This window comes from Aaosphaeria arxii, assembly GCF_010015735.1.
Source record: "Aaosphaeria arxii CBS 175.79 unplaced genomic scaffold BU24scaffold_3, whole genome shotgun sequence".
Classification (NCBI taxonomy): Eukaryota; Fungi; Ascomycota; class Dothideomycetes; order Pleosporales; genus Aaosphaeria; species Aaosphaeria arxii.
In genome coordinates, this window is record NW_022983476.1 from 1,469,083 (window position 1) to 1,490,893 (window position 21,811).

Genomic DNA, 21,811 nt, shown 5'->3' on the forward strand with positions numbered 1-21,811 from the left:
ATCTTCCTCCATCTGTGCATCCCTCAAAATGCCCTTCCCAGCCGCCATAAAACTCTTCCTGGCGACACTCACCTTTGCGGCGGTCGCCATCGTCCCCATCCAACAGGAAATACGTCCTGACTGCGACACAGGCCTCATGATATGCAACCAGAGGAGGCAAGAGATCGCCATATGCTCCAACAATAAGTTCGTCATGTACGAGAGGTGCGCGGGGCCCACTTGCAAGTACCATGCAACATATGGTAATCCCTTCTGCGACGATCCATACATGGGGTACGTGCTCGATAAGTTTCTCACTCGCTTCCTTACCTGCTCGATTTCGGTCTTGGTGATGAAAGAAGAGAGGGGAGGATGGATATCGGTTGAATATTTTGACTGACTTTGTGAAACTAGATGGCATCCCTGGAAGGCTTAAGAAAAGAACAAATGGGTTCTATGCCGGACGGCCAGCCCGTATGTCGAAGTCCTCGGTACGCGCGCTTAGATGGAAGGATAGAGAGAGAAAGGAAGAGCAGAAGGGATAAAATGAGACATCTTTGAGAGAAATGAGCAGTTGGGATGGATATTCGAATCAACCTGGGACGCAAACGACAATTTCCCAGTCTTTACGAGCACGAGTTACGCTGCGGGATATTGATAGCAGTCCAACACTGTCCTGCACGTAATCGACTGTTCACGCAATGAATCATGGATCAGAAATCCGAGAACTGAATAATCGGGAATACGAAGAGAAATAATAACGTTCCGAGTCCTGTACCAACTCCATGCGTGAAATACAATTGTGGCTGTACGTGGAAGTTGCATTTAGGAGTGTGACAGTGACCACCAACACAGCGCAACGTGGTTCCCGTAACAGCTACAGTGTGTAACTCCATCCATGGCGTATTGATGGATGTCAATACAGATTCTGTTCGTAATGGTATTGAGCACTAGATGTAAAACGCCACGCCGTCCACAGATATCCCCCAAATGTATAGTCTAGATCAAGTCCAAGATCGGCGTATTTCAGCTCAACATGATATGTCTTCACAAACAAGACTATGTCTTACAACGGTGGATGAACATAATCGAAAAGTCGCAAGTCCTGACTCGATTCCCAAGATTGCGTGCTCTTCGTCTACTTGGTTTTTTCTTTCCTATATCTTCTGCTCCCTTGGCAGGCTTTGCATCTGCACGCACGTCCGCGCGCACGAGGTGATAACATTGAGCTAGATAGGTTATGATGTTACACAGATTTTTATTTTGTGGAATACCAGGGTCTTTGGTGTATTGCTTTTTCTGTCCACTTCTTGCGTGGCCAAAATCCGAATACGCAGATTTCGTTGCATGAACTGTAGACAACAGTCAATCTATTTACCTAATGCAGGTATTTCAACCAGACATGACTACAGCACAAATGGTAAGGAGGCAAAGCCATGGAAGGAAATCCGGGGACGGCAGAACGATTACATTTAGCTTCCCTTTCAAGCGTTTTATGCCCGTCTTAGCGGGACGTTCTCACGATTGTGGAAATTTCGAAGAAAGGGGAAATTTGATAGATCTGGGAATCCGCCTGAGATCCAATCGGACACTTCCGAGTGGGAGCGGGACGGGTTTAAGATACGTAGTGCACAGCAATGGAAAGAAGGGAGCATGCACTAGGAGGTTTGTTGGTGGGCACCGGTGGATATCCATTTTGTCGAGAAATTTTCATGCTTGGATATGTGATTATCTGGAAATGGAGGACAGCGGCGTGTGGCGAGGAACCCTGAGTATAGCGAGAGGTGAGAGGCGTCAGGGTCCAATCTATTGTACATCGCAAAGCACACCGAGAGCTGCTGGTGTTGCTTTTCGACTTGGACGTCTGGCGGCTGTCTTACCAAGAGTCTGGTGAAACGTTGGAAAGATATAATTCTAGAAAACATGTTTGCTTTTGCAAGAGCTGAGGTGGTGCAGCTTGGGTGTGGTTGACAGTACCAATATGTTGGACGTAATTGATACGAGGACTCGAGCTCGAGCAACTCAACTGAAGGGTCTCGATAATGCACGTTAACAGATGCACGACATGTGAACACCCTAACTGCGTGCCTGACCTAGGTCTGGTCTAGATGCTAGATTCGGAGAAAGAATCATGGGAATCAAAGAGAGTCCAGCGGACACTCTCCGCTGGTTTGGGTCGGTTGTTGAGATTTGGCGCGGGGCTTGATCCGGTCGCTACTGGCGTGACTGGTCACTCGTCCCTTCGCCAAAGTACCGCCACCACTCTCATCATCGTCCTCTCGATCTGAACGCAACTCGAAGCTGTAGGTACGGAGTACTCCAAATGTATCTATCTCCTAAATCTTAAGCCATGCAAACCGTTCAGGGTAAGCGACATAGTCTCCATCTCCTTCTCGTGGTGGAGGTCATGTGGGAATCTGAAGACACAACATGATTCTCTTTGTTCCAAAAGTGTTCCAAAAGGATTTCATCTCGCGTGCTTTGTAGTGTGGAAGGCTGATGGACATGCGTTTGATGGTTTACGACTCCACGAGGAAATCATGGACATTCTTACCTACCTACCTTTCCCCTGGACCGAGAGTCCCATGTTCGTGCGCTAAACGAGCCGAAGGGTACAATAGAGGCGGCTTTGGCATGCTATGGGTGGGATGGCCCTGAAGAACAATGACTTTGTACGACAGTGGCGTTCGTCGCAACAATTTGTCTCGCAGCTGGCGTTGGTCGGCGGCTGGTGGGTCTCTACCAGCGCGCAGCGCACGTTGTCATTGTTCTTACACAGAAGAAAATTGCTTCTGCGGAGACACGGCAGAGGATGTCATTGGCGGTGGCGCGATGTACACTCAGACACTGGAAGACACCAACCTGAACTGTGGTTAGGTCTAGGCTGCGTTTCCAGAAGTTCATTCAGCTTGATATTGTCCGTCTTCGATGTATGCAGGGCCAGCCAGAGCGAGCTTTGTGGTAATGCTGCTTGAACTTGCCTGCAACAATGATTCACAAAGCATCAAAGAGAAATGTACAAGGGCTGGATTGGAACAATCGCGATGCAAACTGTCGTCAGGGGCTGGCGGATGGAGGAGAACTCCGAAAGTCCATCCAAAGCAGGGCGATGTCTGAATAGGGACATGTTGAGATCGAACTAGGGTACGGCAGCATCGACCATCCTGGAAGCATATCCCATTGTAACTTGAAGAATTAACGAGATGGCGCGCGGCGATTGGATGAGATTGGGAATGAAGACCGCGTGCGTGGTGGACAGCCCTTGCTCGCTTGCATGCTGGAAGTACCCTCGTATGCATTCAGCATTGCACATACTTGTAAGCTGTGTGTGACGGTATGCGCACGCGCAGCCGTAGCTGCACTGGAAATCATTCTGTTCCCCTCTTTTTTTCCTACTCGTATCCTCGGAGCGGAAAGATGGAGGATGCTGCTGGCTCGAGTGGCTGTCTGAATCGGCGTCATTGTGCCTTTGGCACGCGTAACTGTGCTGTGGCATAACTTGGTTGGCACACTACAGCAACCACATGAACTCCTTAACTTTCCCGATCGACGAGATCGACAAGGCAGGATGTGCATGGGGAACACCTCGTATCAAACGTATCTACCGTTGAGAGATTCGACGGTTGCCCGCTCTGACAGGTGCTCCGGTGCAGAGTTGAGTCATGGCCATGGCAAAAGACTGGAGACGGACGTTGATGGACTCAGCTGGTCGTGCAAGCTCCAAATTGGTCTGCACATGAGAAAGCCGCGGAACAGAACAGAGGAGGGAGCAAAAAGGGCCTGTGGCGATCGTCGTCCAGCTGGCAGATGGGGAAAGATGTTGAAGCCCAGCCCTGAAGCGGGATGGAGCCGTGGAGATCGGCACTGCCGCTTCCCAGATCGATCCTCGAGTATCCTAGGCATTGGCGTTTCCCAGGCCATGGCAAACCATGTAGGATGTAATGTCCTTCGATTAGAGATTGAGAGACCCATGACGGGCCATGGCTAAGCAGCCACATCCAGCCGTGTGGATGTCGAATGCCCATGCTGGATTGGACGACTCCCCTGTGTGTTGTAATAGCTCGCCGACATTTCTCGGTGCAGTAGATGGTAGTACGGGTAACTAGTAATAGTGTTCAACCTACTCCTCTCCTGCACCGAAAGTCTATTTAGTCACGGTTCGCTTTGGATCTTTTCTTCACGGCAATTGGGTGGATATTATCTCATTAGTCCAACTGGGTGTATTTTATTGTGTTGTAGGCGAAAGACCATCACCGCCCAGACTTTATGCTAACCTCAGAGTCCAGCTCACAACGTTCAACTAACTCTTTAGCACTGGTTCCCCGTTGACATTGTCTCTCTTGCACGGAAGGCTTTTCATGCACGTCCACTCATGGCGGCTGCAACCTCTAGAGAGTGGGGCACAACATCTATCCATTCTTTCGATATCCTGTTTTGTTCAAGAATTGCCGGAAGGTTTTCATGACTATCTCTACTTGTACCTGTGCTCTGAACACCAAACACAAATTAGACGAAGGCAAGCTGCCATAGAACAAGGATATGCACTAATCCATTAGACTTTCTAACTATTCTATGACCGGGCATTGAGTTGGTACCGGTGCCTGTCCTACTAGGCTCAAGCAAGAAGGCATACCAGCACATTGATATTTAAATGCCCATACCCTGTAGACGTCCCGCCCTCCCTCCATCCTTGAAGGACATCCATATCGCTTGTTCTAACGCCTCCCAACCCCATTATTCCCGTCCCTGGTCACTGAATCCCCAGGTAATTTCCATCTCTATCACTATTATCTCGATCTCTGTATCTGGATTTGGATGATAACCCTCCCCTCGGACCAGCCCAACTAATAAACCCAGGCATATACCTTGCTAGTCCATACAATCCACCTTTCAATCTTTGAAATTATATATCCACCCTACGTCTTGCATCTTTCTCTTCATCTTGATCTTCATTTCCACCAGATCCTCGTTGCATCCTCTCGGACGCCCGTCCTAGCACGCAAAGCTTGGTAGCCTGTCTCTGCCAATTCATTGTGGATCCACTGCTTCCCGAGCCCGTCGTCTACCGTCCGTCAATTCTTGCCTTACCCTCCCTTGCCTCTTTACTTTTTCCTTCCATACACCTTTTCCAAACTGCTTTATTGCTGTCCTCGGGCACTTGTGCCGATTCAACCTACTTCATCACACATATATTAAACCCTTTCTTCGCTTCCCATTCTGCTACCTTTCACCTACCTTCCGAGAACGTCAAATTCACCGATTGACTATTCCTTACACTCGCTCTACCTACACGGGATTGAGCCAAAGTCCTGTCCTGTTGTTCTATCGCCGTTTCTTGTTACTATAATTGCTCCTGTTTCTTCCTTCCATCCGCAGACAGTTGTCGTCATTCATCGTCGACGGTCTAGCCATACCTTCCGCAAAGATGGTGTACCCAATCAATTATCGCCGCCCGGCGCGCGTCACTTCTTCCAATGCCTCAATCTCTGGTGCTGAGAAACAAAAATCCATCAATGAGTCTGTCAAATCCGGTAGCAGCAGCATGTCGCACGGTATCCCAGAAGCCTTGTCCTTTGACCGCATCATTGCTGGCGGCGTCTGTCCCGTAAGTTATCACCCTTCAGTCACACTTGCACCAACCCGGATCACCATGGCACAAACAAGTCTGTGGCATGCTTCCGCAATCCATCCAACTTGCTACACGTTGAAAAGGCATAGTCACTGACTTCACAACAGCCTTGCACTGTGAGAGATTTCATGAACTATCTCAAGTACATTGAGCTGGCAGCCGAAAATCTTCAATTCTATCTCTGGTTCCGCGACTATTCCAAGCGCTTCAAGGAGCTTCCCGAAAGGGAACAGGCGCTCTCTCCCGTCTGGAGCGATCCTGGCTCCGACTCCGACACCCAGCAACGCTCAAAGCGCGTGAATCCGGAGGCTTCTGCTATCTTCAATGGCACAGACTTCGCTGAGAGTGGCACAGTTGCCGAAGCCGACAAATCCAATCCTTTCTTCACTCCGCCGCGTACACCTACCAGCAGTGAGCAGAGGCGTGACGTCGAGTCCGTAAATTCTTTTGATGACGTACCATCGTCCAACGGGAGAATCAATCATTCCCAGCGTGCTGCTGGTGCTTTCGAGGGCGTCGGCTTGAAGTGGAAGCCACTCTCTGTTCAGCCATATCGCGAAGAGATTACCCGTATCATCTCGATATATGTGGCTGATGGCGGTGCTCGCCAGCTCAATCTTTCCTCTAAGGAGCGCACCGCGCTTCTCCACGCACTCCAACACACCACTCATCCATCCGCTTTCCAAGAGGTCATCACAACTGTCGAGTGGTCTCTCCGCTGCCAAGCCCATCCCAATTTCATCCGCTGGACTATCTGCAATGGAAACAGGCCTCGCGTGATCTTTGCCAGAGGCCTCGGTGTTGGTGGCATCGTAGGCGGTTTCATCGCCGCTATTGTCATCACCCTCAGCAGTGCCGGTCGTGCCTGGCGCGTGTTGTCTCTGATTGGCTTCTTAATTGGCATATCTACCTTGATCGCGGCTTGGAAGGGCATGTGTGTGGTTCTTCATGGAATGCACCACCGCCACCTTCGCCCATGGGAGCTATTCTCTTCCGACGATGAACCCCAAGGTTATGATTCTAAGACCGATTCTTACGATTCATTCGCCTCCGCCGATTCAAGCAATAGCTATGAGGATGAGCCATGGGTTGCCAAGTACGAGAAGCGCAACATCGTCCGCAAGGTCTTTGACCGGGAAGTGTGGATCCAGGAGCCTGCTCTTCGCCAAATCCAGGACACCATTTTCGTACAAGCACTAATTGGCGCTTTTGTCATCTCGGCCGTCATCGTCGGCATCTTTTGCGCCTTCCCCAAGGGCAACTTCTTCTAGACACTACTTGTCAATATCTACAGCTTCATCTACCAGAACAACACGCGGGATACCCATTAATTTCATTTCCTACTACAATGAGAGAGAGAAAGGTCGCTCTCTGTAATCACTTTTAACTGAATGAAATTAACGGTGTATGGAGTATGGTTATATGCGGAGGAATTTTCTTATCATTCGTGACGGCTGCAAACATCTCATTATGTACCTACTATCTCCTTTCCGAACTCATATGCTTATAAGAAATAAACCCTGGGGCCATATAGGCCTGCGTTGTAACGAAGTAATTCATGATCTGTCTTTTCTCCGGTGTACTTATGGTTTCTTCTCGTGGCAGGCCTGCAATCGAGAGTATCTGCTGTGTGACATTGTCCATTACGATTAGATCAGTGTGTCTGAAGTCCTCGCTCAAAAAGCGATACTGACGTCCACTTAGAAATGTAGCCCAACTCCGCAATGAGCCACCTAGTTCCAACTTGTACACTTTGACCTGTTCTTACTACTTTATATATCACCACCATCATACTACATGCACGCACAATCTCCGATAAATATTGAGCGATGGGTGTACTAATATATGGGACGCCCTCACCCGCACCCGCATATCCATAAAACGCCCACCCCATATGGCGCCGAACGGTTCGGTCGCCCGAAGCTTAGCATCAACGTCCCGTATACCCCACCCGCCGATCTTGTTCCCGCATAGTCTTAAGCTGCAACGGCTCGGGTACGTTCCAGAAATAAAGCAAAGAGAAAGTTGTCGGTGGAGTGGACGAAGTGTCGCTAGAGAGTTGAAGAAGACTTTTGATGTGGGACGGCGCAAATGGGAAGAATATGGCGTGCTAGCTGTAAGCAGTCGAGAGGGAACGGGTTGTCGTGATGCACTGCTATATTTTGGGGATGATATGGTTAGGAAGTTGTTTGTATGTGCAGAAGCCCTGAAGACAATGAAGTTTACACTTGATTGTAATGCTGCTGTGGAATGCCTTTTGGATGCATTTCTGCGAAACTAGGTCTGGAGAACTGAGCTGTAGTCGAATGACTGATGAGATGGCGGAGTAACGTCTGTTGATTCGAGCTTATCTCTATTTTACTGGATGGAGATATGTTTTCTCAAGTATTCTTCGGGGTACCGAAGGTGAAGCTGTGTTGTGATTTCTCGAAAAGAGCACTGATGCCTGAGCGATGCTCTCGTTGTCCGGGTAGTGTTACTTTATTTTGGAGTACAAATCTTATATTTAGAGGTTTGTTTACTTCTTACTTCCTTTTCCTCCTCGTCTTCAATCAAGTAGTCTCCCAAGGCGTTCAGTCAAACTTCTTAAGACTCTCTGATAAATTCGGTAGACTTGAACTAGGTCTCCATCGAAGTGAAGCAGACAGATCCATTTGGAAAAAACCCGGCTGCAATCACTTGCTCCATTGCCTTCCACCGACGTGCCAAGAGCAAAATATCAGGTGTTGACCCATGGTCCTTGGTTGAAGCCTACTCCACTGCTCAACGGAGTAATCTTGTTTACCTCCCAAAACATTACCTTTACTTCTTTCTCCCCCCTCAACCTGCACCAAACACTTCCGCACCCTCAAACCCTCAACTCTTTCTTCAATCTCTCTTTCACACACACCTACACACCTCATTCACACAAAGTCAACGAAGAAAAGAGAAGCAAATTTCAAAGATGGGCGTCATCAAAAAACAGCACAACAAAGCCAAGGCAGGGCGCACCAAGGCAACAGAGCGCACCAAAGCAGAGCGCATCAAGGCAGAGCGCGCCGCGGCAAAGAGCGCCATGGAAGAGAAACGCAAAGCCCTCATCTCCAAATGGCTCCAAGAGGCCCTGAAGCCGCTCACTCTGATTCAAACCAGACGGCTGAAGCTCGAGCTGCAGAAGTGGCGCCAGGCCCGCGAGGAGGATGTGAAGATGAGGCGCGTCATGCACGCACTGCGTTTGTTGGTCCGACTCCCTGACGTCTTGGCCGACGAGGTGTTGAAGGAGAAGGAGGACCGCGTCGATGAGGACTTGCGCAAGTACCGCATCATGAGAGATGGGACCAGGTTCTGGAGCGTGCTGGGCGATCCGATCGAGGGCGACCCTGAGGGTGAACCTGCTGCGAAAGATGCGAAGGAGCTTTGGGATGGCAGTGAGTATCTACTTTTTCCATAGGTCGTGGAAGAGAGGGATGTTAATGGCGGACCTTCAGTTGGTGAGCTCGTTGGATCAAATAAGTGTATCATGCTGGAACGCTCCGAGTGCACCCAGTTGAGAGAGGGTCCACAAGTCAATCCCGAGGACAAGTACTACCACCTTCTCTTCCCAATGGGCCGCAGCTACCGGAGGATGGAGCGGTTGTGAAAATGAAGCCAACCTACTCCAGGACGATAAGGAACCTGAGAAGTCGATTGGGCACGGGCTTGATTGGAATCATCACTCGAACGTTACGGGCTACAATACAAATTTTGGGCATGTCAATATCAAGGAAAGGCCGGTGGAAATTGTAAAGGATGTAGCATTTCTGCTGCAAAACAGTTATCTGTTCGCATGGCAGCCCTGATGCTTGAGCCGCTGCTGAGCTCGAGAATTCTATAATAGGATGTGGTTGATTCAGCCATAAACTTCATCACTCGTGTAATCCGACATAAGCTCGTGAGCCTAAGTTGCAACTAGCATAATAAGAGAAAGGAACGCCCAGTAATCGAATCTTGCATCAAAAGTGATCGTTCAAGTTGTGCAAGCTAATGTCCTGGCTGGTGTGGATGCGGACTTTGTCCTGTTTGTCTTCGGTGTTTCCTTTGACGTCACTTGCACTACGTTTCCGGCCGTTGACGGGCGCCGCCTGGCCTTCGCCATTGAGAGGGGCCCATTCGGGACTGTCACTGCTATCTGCTGGGATCACATTTCCATATGAATCAACCTCCTATGATGGGGTCAGTCAAGTCTTTGAAGAAGTTCGTTACTTGAAAAGTGCACTTACGACGCCTTTGGCGGCCATACGGATCTGTTTCTGGTCCGCAACGCCGCTCAAGACAGCTTCCCTCGCAGACTCCATCACTTTCATCTTGCGGGATTCACCTCGAATCTGCTCGAGGTGCTCGAAGTAGCTATTGTCAACGGGTGTAACGTATTTGCCACAGAAGACACCAACTTCGAACTTCTGGGTAGCAGGGTCACGGGGAGATAACGAGGCACAGGCTTCCATCAGATCGGGCAAAGTTTGGTAGATGACATCGTCCGCGCCGATGTACTTGGCAATGGCCTCAGCATCTCGATGATGAGCAATGAGCTCTGAAGATGAAGCTAGATCGATACCGTAGATGTGAGCGTTGGTGATTGGGGGAGCGCAAGAAGCGAAATACACTTTCTTTGCACCAGCTTCCCGGGCCATCAAAACGATCTCTCGAGAGGTGGTACCGCGAACAATGGAGTCATCGACCAGGAGGACGTTCTTGCCTTCAAACTTCTTCCTCATGGGGTTCATCTTCGCGCGAACACCCTTTTGGCGGAGCTTTTGAGAGGGCATGATGAAAGTCCTGAAGATGTAGCGGTTCTTAACGAACCCCTGGCAGTAAGGCTTTCCAAGGCCCTCAGCCACGCAGAACGCAGAAGTGATGCTGGTTTCAGGAATGGGCATCACCGTGTCAATGTCGTCGAGGGCTGGACCCAATCGCTTCCTGATGGTTTCTGCAAGTTTGAAGCCCATGTTGCGTCGGCTCTCGTCGACATCAATGCCATCGATGATCGTGTCCGGACGAGCGAAATAGACATACTCGAAGATGTCGGGAGAGTATCCGAGTATGGGGCTCACCTGCTTGAACACGGGATCCTTTCCTTTCTCGATGATGACGGCCTGGCCGGGGAGAATATCCTGGAATGTTTTGTATCCACACTGCGTGAGAGCCACACTTTCAGAGGCCATCATGTAATCTGTGCCGACACCGTCCTCGGAGGGCCTGGAGCCCAGAACCATAGGGCGGATTCCATAGGGGTCACGGAATCCAATAAGACCGAAACCTGAAGTCGTTAGCCGACTGTGCTGTTGACCATTCAATCGAACAACTTACCCGCAAGCATGGCTGTGCAGGCCCATCCACCGACACAGCGCTTATACATCCGTTCCAGGGCTGCAAAGCAGTCATCGGTGTTGACACGAGCTTTGCCCGTCTCGTTGAGCTCGTTAGCAAAGATGTTCAGCATCATCTCGCTGTCGCTCTCGGTGTTGATGTGCCTGTGAGCATCCTGATCCAGGTACCTGCGGAGTTCCGGGGCGTTGATGAGGTTTCCGTTGTGGGTCATGCAGATTCCGTAGGGACTGTTGACATAGAAGGGCTGGGCCTCAGAGTTGGCACTGCTTCCGGCAGTAGGGTATCGGAGATGGCCTAGACCCATGAAGCCTGGAAGCTCGGAGACACGAGCTCCATCCTGGAAGACCCTGGAGGCCATGCCGTTGCCCTTGCACTGGTGGAACCGTCCACCACCACTGCAGGTGACGATTCCAGCAGCATCTTGTCCTCGATGCTGAAGCAAATACAGCGCATCGTGTATTTCAACGGCGGCAGATTGCGACTTCCTACAAGTTGTGAGCGCAGTCTTTGGGGTATTCAGGGCCGGTTCGGTAGCTTACGAGTTCGCGTGAATAACGGCGATGATTCCGCACATCTTGCTTGAGGTAACGGAGAAGGCGATCTGATATGATTTGGATTCTGCAGAGAAACGGATAGTCAGCCTCTCGAAGTTGCAAATTTGATATAGAAATCAGGTAATCAAAGTGATTGAAATCAGAACGTCATTTGGCGCTCATTCTCGAAGAGAGTCGCAAGTCTAACATCTAAAAATAAAAGACGAAATCATCATGATGGGAGGGGTATGCTGCTGTACGAAGTCTGCCGGTGACTTACCTAGCTTTATCTATCACAAATACTCGCAAGGACTCCAGTATATCTATCTCTAGAGGTATCGCGATAAGAGGACGGAAGGTAGAATCGTAGGCCGGACGCAGCGGTTAGTGAAGAAGGGCAAGGTCCATTTGATCAAGGCGGAGAGAAGTCAATTGGGGTATTGTAAGGTCTGGGGGAGCGGTCCCGTAGCGTTGAAGGCGAAGGGCACATGGTTTTTCTGGAAGCAAGAAGATCCTAGTGGGGATGGCAGGATAGTTAACCAGAAATTTTTGCTCCCGCTCGCCGCCGTCTACGGCCTTGGCATAACGACTTGTGTCACGGGGATGCACCAACTTAACTTACTCCTCCACTTCTCCACAAATCTATTACATATCTAGATACCTAAATATCTACCTCGTATGCTGCGAGTTCTCATCCCTTAGTCTTCGCAGCGAATTTGACTCAAAAATCAAATACTTTTCTTTGTCTCCACACAAGTCCCCCTGTCTCGACAAGGCTGATCATCTCATATGCCGAGAAGAAGATATCATCTATGTACTCTGGCAATCCACCACACTCACAAGCTGCATATGTTGAGAGGTATACTCCAATGAACATCAAATCAAATCCTCACACAGAAAACGTATTTGATTCGGCAGCATCTCGGCTCGTAATGATGCCTCATGACCTGCCCAATCTCTCAATATCAGACAGGGATGGTTCATTCAGAAGCTTCGCCGCATCCCTTAGCGACAAGACTCTTGCACTAGGCTGTAGTTTTAGCTAATGACAACGTGGTTGAGGAGAATAATTACCGCCTAATTGGGTATTCCCAGTCTGAAGGGAAAGAGTTGCCGTTCGTATCGACAGCATAAGACTGCTCGCTTCCTTATCTGAAGGCCACGCTAATAATCGGAACTTCTGTCCGACATGAGGCAGCCCATCTATATAATTCCGGCCGATTGTTGTCGAGCCTTCTCATCTTCATGTAAGTGTCACAGGCAGGCCATGTGGAGTGGAATTATAAGTCTCAATTTGTGTACACTCTTACACTGTAATCCATACAGTGGAGCACAATTAGGCGCCAATAGGAACCAAGACTGTGAAGGCGTAACATTCTGGAAAAGAAAGTATGGCTATACAGAAAGAATGAAATACAGGGGCTAAGGCAACGAACCCAGCTTTCAACTCATCAAAAGGCGGCAAACACTAGATACGTTCAAGCCTCTCAAATCGTCATAATGTTGTCCAACACCCAAAAACACCACGGGAATGCCCGTTGCGTGGACCATGCTCACGAGCGTGCCCACCATGTCACCCACTGTGTCGCACTTGGAGATAATGAATCCATCAAGACCCCTTCCAGGTCCAAATGAAGCATTGAAATTGCGGGCTTGAGCGACGGAGTCGGAACCCACAAGCGCTTCGCCAACCATAAGAATCTTGTCTGGGTTGGCGAGCTTGCCGAACTTTTCGAGGGACGACATGAGACGTTGGTCGTTGTGACGGCGACCAGCTGTGTCGATCAACACGACATTAAAGTTATTCTTTGACGCATATGTCACCGCATCGGCAGCGATGTTCGCTGCGTCCTTGCCGTATCCCTTTTCGAAAAGGTCGACCTCACCTCCTTCTCGCTTGCTTAGCTCCTTCAAATTTCGCACATGAACGCGGAGTTGCTCGACAGCGCCTGATCGGAAGGTATCGGCGGCGGCAATGAGCACGCGGTGGTGGTTCTGCAGCATGAAGAATGCAATCTTGCTGAGGTTAGTAGATTTGCCAACACCGTTGACGCCAACAATAGAGAGAACGTAAGGGCGGCCTCCAGCATTGACAGTCTGGATCTCGCGGAGAAGATCAAGGGATGATGTGGGTGTGAGAATCTTGGTAAGAGCCTTCTCCATAGACGTGCGGAGGGTGGCCTCGATTGCTATACAGTCGTCAGTCATAATGCAAAAGCATTAAATTTCCACATGGAACTTACTAGTGAAGCTTCCGGTCTTGAGGCCAATGAGATCTCGCTCTACGCTCTCACATAGCCTTACGACAGCTTCTCTTGCGACGTTCTTCTTGAGGAGATGCTCCTCCATGCCCTTCAGAGGCTTGACGAGATCCTCCTTCGTCAGGGTCTTTCCTCCAACCACGTTCCTGAATAGTCCTCCTATTGCGCCAAGGCTAGATCCCACAATGCCGGTCGATGCCGCTGGGGTTTCCTTCTTCGCGTTTTGCTCTGCTATTATCGCATCCATCTCCTCGTCCAAGTCCTTCAATACGAATTGGCCTTTGCCAGTCTTGCGGCCCCATGTCTCAGGCTTGATCTCTTCCAGAGCCTCATTTTCCGAGGCTTCGTCTCGGAGGTCTGCCTGCGAGTAATCGAGAACCATTGAAGGATCCTCCTCTTCCGCACCAAAGTCGCCCCATACCCTATTCCTCTTTGCCGAGCCCTTGCCTTTCCGCTTGATGCTCGCCTCGTCCCCGGATGAAACTGGTGCTGACCCCATACCTGCCGCCTTCTTCCTATCTCTCCGTGAAAGTTTCCCACCTGGGCGCGCCTTGCCCGTCAGTAGGTGGCTTTGTGCTGGTGTAGTCGGCCGCGAAGTGTCCGGTGTAGGGACGGGGGTCGAGTCGGCCGATGTATCGTACAACGGTCGCTGTGTGCGTTGAAGATTTTGTGCAGGAGCACTTTCCTCTGCGCTATCGTTCTCCGTGCTCGAGGGAGGGGTGAGCTTGACGCTGGTCGAGGAGGAGGCGGTTGCGCCGTCTGCCGATTGCTCCAATTCTTGGACCTGCCTCTCAAAGTATGGGCCGAATTTCGAACAATCCACCATGCTTGTGTGCTCTTTCTTCAACTGCGCCTCGTATAGTCCAGTGAATAACTTTCGCACGTTATCGAGCAGCTTGTCTATCCAAGTCATGTGGACCAAAGACTGGTATACGGCCTACTGTAGGATCAGCATCAGATGTTCTCTCTTGAATCCAAATCCCTGGAGGTACCCACCACAAATATTAATCCCAAGTCCTTCGCTGCTGTCCATTTCAGTGTGTAGCCCTCCTTCCTGTAGGTAGGTTTTGAGCCCGCATCTTCTGCCTGTGGTTGAATGCGCTCCTCGATAAAGACATCGCGGATGAGACTGTTAATTATATTTGCGCCGACGGGGACGTACGTGTGCGACCAGAGCACGACACCCGAGGTCGTCAGGATCTCGAAACTGTCCAACATAGCGATGCTGGCCGTCAATGAATTGCGGCGTGGTGTGAGAATGTGAGAGTGCGGGATGCACTATGACGAGGTGGGATATGGGTGGTTTTTGGGGGGGTCCCAAAGTTTCCGAGCGCGGGAAACGGAAGTTGCCAGATCTGCGAGAGCTTTCCAGCTTTCACCGCGAAGGCAGAAATATCCCACACTTTCAATCAACAACCATTAACCCCAGCATCAACGACAGTCCACGGCCGCAAAGAATACCCAATTCACAGCCCATACCACCAATCCGTCGATTTCTCTCATTGTCAGCATCAGCACCACCGATCTTCCTGGATAGTTCTCCTTCTCCTCATCACACAGCGGCAAACATGCAGCGCCCAACATATCCCAACCCGCCTGCGAATTCACCTCCTCTGCACCATCCCGTCCCACAGCATGTTTCCACAGTGCCGCAGTTGCGATCACCTCCTCCGCCACAACCTCCATCTCAACCTCACAGCGGATATGGATACGCAGGGCAGCAAGGGGGACCTGGAGCAGGCGGGGGTGGAGGCTACAATAACAACATGCATCCAGCGTTTGGCGGGTTCATGAACGACCCTACAGCACAGATGGGATTCCAGATTGGAAAGAGTGCGGTGAATGCGGGTCAGGAATACATGGAGCAGAACGTATGTGGTCCCCGAATGTCCGCGATTCCCCTCCCTGATATCTAAATCGGATTCGCAATGGACGAAGCTGCGACAAGGCTACGAAAGGAGGATCAGCTAACAATGCATGCATAGTTCGGACGCTTCGTCAATGTATCTGCCCTGAAACACTACTTCAACGTCTCCAACTCGTATGTCGTGACGAAACTGTACATCGTCCTCTTCCCCTGGTGGCACCGACCTTGGTCGCGGCAGCAGCGTCTACACAACGGGCAGGAGGGATTCTATCTCCCACCACGAGAAGATGTCAATTCTCCAGACATGTACATTCCAAGTGAGCATCCCGGCATAGAACCCCTCAATGCCCACAAAGCTAACCACTCGCAAAAGTGATGGCCTTAGTGACCTACATCCTCCTCTCAACGCTCTTCGCCGGCCTCCGGGGAGCCTTCAACCCAGAGCTCCTAGGCTACACCGCGACGCTCGCAATCTCCGTCATGCTCCTCGAGATCCTGACCATCAAGGTCGGCACCTTCCTCCTCAGCATCTCCTCCTCCTCCCAGCTCCTCGACCTCGTCGCCTACTCCGGCTACAAGTTCGTCGGCGTCATCATCTCCCTCATACTCTCCGAGCTCCTGAGCCACATCGGCCTCGGCGGTTCCTGGGCCGGCTGGGTCGTCTTCCTCTACTGCTTCGGCGCCAACGCCTTCTTCCTGCTCAGGAGCCTGCGGTACGTCCTCCTGCCCGACCAGAGCGGCGGAAGTGGCGTGGGCGGTCCCGCTGCAGGCTACACGGTCGCCAGGAGCCAGAGGAACAGGCGGACCCAGTTCCTGTTCGTGTACAGCTACGTCATCCAGTTCGGCTTCATGCTCTGGTTGAGCAAGGTCTGAAGGCCCCATTCACTCTTCTCTTTTTCAACACACAGCACCTGTGGAAGAAAACGAAGAAAACGAAGCGAGCAGATCTGGGCACCGGGATAGGATATACTGTGGAAGTTGTGTTCCCCGCGACAATCAAAGGGAGGAAAGAAAAGGAAAGGAAGGGAAACCCTTCTTGTCACACACACATGGAGAGAGAGAACAGCATACAAGAGGCAGGACAATGAATAACTACATGCAACGACGTCACACCAGTGTAGGATTCATGTATATTTTCCAAGCAAGCGAGCGCTGGCAGTCAATGAATGATATACAAACAAGCAATGTACGAGTAGGAATGTAGCTACAACCGCCCGCGCGCACGCACAAAATAGCATACAAGTCACCGCGGCGCAAGAAATAACACAAACGAAAGGAGGGAGGGGAGGGAAGATAGAATATTATATACCACATGTTATCCATCTTTATCCTTTCAGGGAACTTCTTGAATTGATGTGTGATGGCTCCCTCTCGCACATTGAACCTCCTTGGTATGCTCTCGCTCGTGTTGTACAAAGAATTGATGGATGGATGAATGGATGGACGAACCTGGGAAGGAGGACTGGAAGCACATACGGTGGATACAGTAAATGATCAAAGTGAGGTGGTTATTGAGTGACGTGCCGTCGCCCATCTCCAATTCACGCTGGGAGATAGACAGGACACAGCGTAGAGCACAAGTCAAAAGAGTCACAAAACACAGAATGGTCATGAGATGGAATTGTAAAGGTGTCAAATAGAATTTCTTACTACTTCTTCTACTTTGATAGATAGCTAGGTTCCTCGTTCGCAAACTGCTGCTGTAAACTTACACCTACTCGCTCCTCCACTTACTTGATAAGGACTTCCGTTTGGTATTGTTCATGCGCGTGTGCATGCCATGCGTACATGCATGCGTGCGTTCCCATTTGATAATTGCAGGTCGCATAGATCCTCCGTTAGACGAATATACTCCCGCTAAGTTCCATTGCCTCTGTTCGACCATGCCAGGTCGCAACAGTTTATGATGATGCACCGAGTCCTTACATGGATTGTAAAGCAGGACTCCAATCAAACCCACCCACCAAGGAGACTCAATCTGAGTCCAATGTGAAACGCCTTACTTGGAAAAGAGGATAAAAGATATGACAAACAAGATCAGGAAACTAGTGAGGTAAAGGACAACGTTCCATCCAACTCTTACAGTTTTGGGGTGTAGGAGGTTGAGAGAGAATATACACAGAGAGGTGTAGAGAATATATGTTAAGGATGCATGTTTTGCATCGGATGGCATTCATGTGCCATCTCTTTTCTTCGATTCCAAAGATTCATTATTGGATGCAAGAGCATGTCCTACAGGACACCCTCCCACATTCCAGGCCCTTCTCGACGTAATGTCTGGGCCGCCTCGCTAGCACAGCATGTTCGCTTCCTTCCGAGATCCTTCTGGATTGGCAGTCTACGCTCGGGAACTGTATGCTTTGGGGACTGGAGTCCCTTCGCTCCAGTATAAGCGCAGGGCGTAAGGTCACCACTGGTCAGAAAGGTCTGGGCGACGGACCTGTCTGGAAGGATAGACTGTGCTCCACGAAGGAAGGAAGTAGAGCGAGAGCTGTGAAGCAAATGGCGCACATTCTGCTGAAGATCAACAGAAGACCTTCCACGCTTGCGACTTGCGGGGACGAAGTGCGGCGGGATGGACTCGGGGCTTTCAACACGGACAGGTGTCGCATCTGAATCATCGATATGGAAACTCTCGAGGTCTGGTGAGGACATTGGTTCACTTGGAGCATATTCGTACTGCTCCTTGCACTTCGACAAGGCCGGATACGGCAGCCTGGCGTTGCGGCACGTCGCCAATCGGGCCAATTTGGCCTGATTCGGCGCCCAGCCAGCAGACGAGACAGACGAGATCGAGGAAGCGCGCGAAGAGCGAGAGTTATCCGTAACCATGGATTCGGGTGACGACGCCGAAGACGTGGTAGAAGGCGCCAAAGATGGGCGACGAGTGGGCCAGTGATAAGCCTCGAGGCCGTTCCTGACGCTGGGGTTGAACTGGTCAACGCAAGAACGAGCAAGAGACGAGCTCTGAGCCTGTGCCATTGCCGAGCACATTGATGGTCGCCTTGATCCAAAAACTAGACCACTCGCTGCAGGAGTGTTCGAGATAGCGGATTGAGGCGTCAAGATAGGTGTTGGCAAAGGACCCAGACGGACAAGAGATGGAGTTGGAGGCAAGAGCTCCGGCCTAGGCTCCAAGAAGCGTGGGGCCTGGTACTGGCTGGGGGTGGGAGTGTTCTCCTGCGATCCAAGCCCCTCTGGAAGGGGGAGCGGAGATCGCAGCGAATACTGACTGAGCTGAGACTTCAGGGTAGGACGCTGCTGAGGGATGACAGGAGTCTTGGGGGCGACTTCAATCATTTCCAACTCTGGGGTCAACTGGGGGATGACAGTCTTCCACGAGTTGTTCAGCATGCAAACACCTGGAGAAGCAGGGGGGTTGGAAGGAGTGTGTCTGCGGACAACCTCCTGCCAGCGCTCCCAAACTGGGTCAGTGATGTGCAGCTTCCAGTTCACAGCGGCGAGGAAGGCCATCTCGTTGGTGTTGATCTCGCAGACCTTGAGACCGGAAATCCGGCTCCAGGCACGAGCGGAGTAGTTCCTATCCTGGAGGTACTTTGATGCAAGGATCAAAGCCGCAAGAAACATGCGTCGGCCACACTGAAGGGCACGATAAGAGGCCGCGTCTTCAGCTTGTTCCATGGTGAAATCATGCTTGGGCACGTGACTCTTGATGAGGATCAGGTAGTACAAGGCTACTTGAAGAGTAGAGTAGCTAGTACGGGATCGACGCAAGGTCTCTTGGATAAATGTCCTGAGAGGAAGCACTCCCCGACCAGAAGCTGCTTCGCAGCGACTGGAAGGAACGGATAGAGGCCAGATGGTCTCGACCATTTGAGTTGCGGAGTCTTTTGCGGGGGACGAGAAATTAGCGAATGGGAATCGGGGGAGGCATCGTGTCTACTAACCGACGAGGCAATCCACGAAGCTGACCTTGCGCTCGGCCTGACGAACAAGCTGAGGCGGTCGCTGGACAGTGGATGAGGATCGACGAGGATTTTGGCGCTGTTCAATGGGCAAGGCCAGCTCCGTCCGCAAGGACGGGAGGACACCGGCGGGGGCTGCTTCGCGGCATGCCGAAGGTTGATACTGAGGGAACGTGCTCACTCGCGAGATCGGAGCAAAGCTGTTGTTGATACTGGAAGCATCAACGGTCAAGCCAGCCGCCACTCTCGGTTGGGAGCTCCATTCCTCGGAATCCCACGTGGCAGCGAGGGAGTGCGAAGTAGATGAGCTGAAGTTGGATGCTTGTGAGGCAGCATCTGAGAAGATGGAAGAAGTTGATGAAGATGCAGAGGAAGAAAGGGAAGGGGCATATGGGTGACTTCGTGGGGAAGCACTGCCAAGGTGTGGAGCAAGGATGTCGATGCTCATGTTGGAGGAGAAGTTGCTTATGAAAGCGGAAGCTAGGAAACAAGGAGAGATAATATAATGAGTGAGTGGAGAGAGAACGTGATACTATGCCTTACAGTTCAGGAATGACTCCGTCACCACTGTAGTGCGCAATATGTCGGGTGGTCGTGGGGTGACCAGATCTTAACCGATAGACAAACCGTACGGGTTGAGCCCTATGACGATGGTCGTATGATTTGGCGTCTTGAATCTCCTGTTGCTCCGTTTTGGGCAACTGATTTATAAAAGAGATCGAGGAATGGGACGGAATCCCTAGATCGATCTATCGTCTCTTGGTGCGAATAAAGCAGCTGAGTATATGGTCAAAGTCGGAGGGGAGGCGAGAAAGCTCGATTCAAGATAATCTGATACGGCGGAAAATGTTATAGGGGCGAGATGACGAAGGTTGCGAGAGAAGAGATCGTTCGGATCGTTGTTAAGTGATCTAAAGAGCTTTTCCAAACGCTCACCAGAGGATACTCCAGTCACCGTCAGCCGCGATATCACTAAACAAGACCTGATTGAGACGGTTCCGCAGGACACTCCGAAGGATCAGCTTCGAGGATAGCTAAGTGCTACCGGTAAAAGCTGGTGGGTATCGAAGGGATGCGGAAATCTAACAGGCGAAGCCTCCGTGAACGAAGACCTTGTTTTCGGAAGTGATATCTGAGCGACGAGTGACTGGAGTAGATTTGAGGACGACGAGGAGCATTGTGACTATTTCGGGTCGATATAAGAAGTGTTCTAGTTAGATGACTACACCGAGGGCGGGTCACCGGGCTAGGATTGACTTCTTGTTTATTTCGGGGTAGAAATGGTCCGGTATGGGGTTAAGGTTGTGTGGATCGGAGATTTATTATGAGGATATGTCGAACATAGAAATGGTATGCAGGAGGTGGTCGAATATAGAAAGGTACTGGTTGGTCGGTTGTGGTGTTGGTAGTGGTGGTGATGGTCGGTGAAGTGGCGGTGGAGTTGATGCGGGCTGTCGCAATCGAGCTAACGAGGCAAAGGCCAGCGAATCCGGAGAGGCGGTGGAGGAGGAGAGGAGGAGGGGTTTATTCGGAGGTAGAGGGGAGATGCAGGTACGAAGGGTAGGGTAGAGAGAAGGGTATTATAAGAGTCGAGGAAGGGCGAGAAAGTATGTTATGAGTGTGAATGGTGAGGTGAATGGTGAATGACTTGGGTGAGTGACTGGGTATGAGTCTTTGGGTAGGCGGCAGCGAGGCGGTGGCGGCAAACGACGGGCGCGTTTGCAACAGAAATGACAAGGCTCAGACTGCTGGCTAGACAAAGGCTAGGCAAACGTCTGAGGAAGGATGAGATGAGATGGAGAGTGGAGATTAAGAGGAGGCAAGATGGGAATAGAGAAAAGAGGTTATCGTGAAAGCGTCGTATGTTGTTGTGATCGTAGTTGTATTGCTTGGTGAGCAACAGCGGAATCAGAAGAGACCGTAGTTCTCGAGATTGGGTATTGAGGGGATCATGATGAGTATCTTGGGTTGAGACGGAAAGAGGGAGGCGGCGATGGGGGGAGGATAGAGTATATGGGAGAAACCGAGAAGGTGAGGAATCCTTGGGCTGGGCTGCGTTCGGGTCTGGGCAGAGGAGGCAAGACTGGCAGGGAATGGCAGGGACTGGCAAAAGACTGGCAAGAGCGAACGAGACGAGTCTGAGTGAACGAGTTTGACTGAACCGAGTGAGTCAAGTAGCGCACGGACCAACAACCATCACTTCACTCACCCACCCTTCACTTACACCATCCACCATCCACTGGACTACTACTACCCATACAAGCAGCAAG

At 50.9% G+C, this 21,811-nt stretch overlaps 8 protein-coding genes across 8 annotated transcripts; 5 read left to right on the top strand and 3 right to left on the bottom strand.

Annotated features, from left to right (window-relative positions):
- Positions 1 to 28: 28 nt before the first annotated feature.
- On the top strand, positions 29 to 415 carry BU24DRAFT_490541 (uncharacterized protein; the record flags this gene model as incomplete). The annotated part of the gene is made up of 2 exons (XM_033533719.1): positions 29 to 273; positions 394 to 415. 2 exons carry the CDS (start codon positions 29 to 31, stop codon positions 413 to 415), a joined length of 267 nt encoding a protein of 88 aa, XP_033385692.1.
- A 912-nt stretch (positions 416 to 1,327) lies between these two features.
- BU24DRAFT_148999 (uncharacterized protein) lies at positions 1,328 to 2,136 on the top strand. The gene has a single exon (XM_033521234.1). It carries the CDS (start codon positions 1,361 to 1,363, stop codon positions 1,871 to 1,873), a length of 513 nt encoding a protein of 170 aa, XP_033385693.1. The 5' UTR covers positions 1,328 to 1,360; the 3' UTR covers positions 1,874 to 2,136.
- Positions 2,137 to 5,116: 2,980 nt separating this feature from the next.
- Positions 5,117 to 6,983, top strand: BU24DRAFT_149030 (uncharacterized protein). Its single transcript, XM_033521235.1, has 2 exons — positions 5,117 to 5,584; positions 5,716 to 6,983. Exons 1-2 carry the CDS (start codon positions 5,405 to 5,407, stop codon positions 6,877 to 6,879), a joined length of 1,344 nt encoding a protein of 447 aa, XP_033385694.1. The 5' UTR covers positions 5,117 to 5,404; the 3' UTR covers positions 6,880 to 6,983.
- A 519-nt stretch (positions 6,984 to 7,502) lies between these two features.
- Positions 7,503 to 9,643, top strand: BU24DRAFT_478464 (uncharacterized protein; the record flags this gene model as incomplete). Its single annotated transcript, XM_033533033.1, has 3 exons — positions 7,503 to 7,799; positions 8,232 to 9,015; positions 9,135 to 9,643. The coding sequence occupies 3 exons, from the start codon at positions 7,503 to 7,505 to the stop codon at positions 9,371 to 9,373; spliced, it is 1,320 nt and encodes a 439-aa protein (XP_033385695.1). The 3' UTR covers positions 9,374 to 9,643.
- Positions 9,363 to 12,024, bottom strand: BU24DRAFT_490543 (amidophosphoribosyltransferas-like protein). The gene is made up of 5 exons (XM_033533720.1): positions 11,768 to 12,024; positions 11,494 to 11,572; positions 10,934 to 11,439; positions 9,847 to 10,883; positions 9,363 to 9,789 (listed from the first exon to the last, which is right to left on the bottom strand). The coding sequence occupies exons 2-5, from the start codon at positions 11,526 to 11,528 to the stop codon at positions 9,580 to 9,582; spliced, it is 1,788 nt and encodes a 595-aa protein (XP_033385696.1). The 5' UTR covers positions 11,529 to 11,572; positions 11,768 to 12,024; the 3' UTR covers positions 9,363 to 9,579.
- Positions 12,025 to 12,761: 737 nt separating this feature from the next.
- On the bottom strand, positions 12,762 to 15,214 carry BU24DRAFT_440354 (P-loop containing nucleoside triphosphate hydrolase protein). Its single transcript, XM_033530366.1, has 3 exons — positions 14,745 to 15,214; positions 13,731 to 14,685; positions 12,762 to 13,676 (listed from the first exon to the last, which is right to left on the bottom strand). Exons 1-3 carry the CDS (start codon positions 14,964 to 14,966, stop codon positions 12,931 to 12,933), a joined length of 1,923 nt encoding a protein of 640 aa, XP_033385697.1. The 5' UTR covers positions 14,967 to 15,214; the 3' UTR covers positions 12,762 to 12,930.
- Positions 15,215 to 15,316: 102 nt separating this feature from the next.
- Positions 15,317 to 16,488, top strand: BU24DRAFT_460416 (YIF1-domain-containing protein; the record flags this gene model as incomplete). The annotated part of the gene is made up of 3 exons (XM_033531819.1): positions 15,317 to 15,619; positions 15,734 to 15,932; positions 15,989 to 16,488. 3 exons carry the CDS (start codon positions 15,317 to 15,319, stop codon positions 16,486 to 16,488), a joined length of 1,002 nt encoding a protein of 333 aa, XP_033385698.1.
- Positions 16,489 to 17,847: 1,359 nt separating this feature from the next.
- On the bottom strand, positions 17,848 to 19,989 carry BU24DRAFT_460417 (uncharacterized protein; the record flags this gene model as incomplete). Its single annotated transcript, XM_033531820.1, has 2 exons — positions 17,848 to 19,463; positions 19,524 to 19,989. The coding sequence occupies 2 exons, from the start codon at positions 19,987 to 19,989 to the stop codon at positions 17,848 to 17,850; spliced, it is 2,082 nt and encodes a 693-aa protein (XP_033385699.1).
- Positions 19,990 to 21,811: the final 1,822 nt, after the last annotated feature.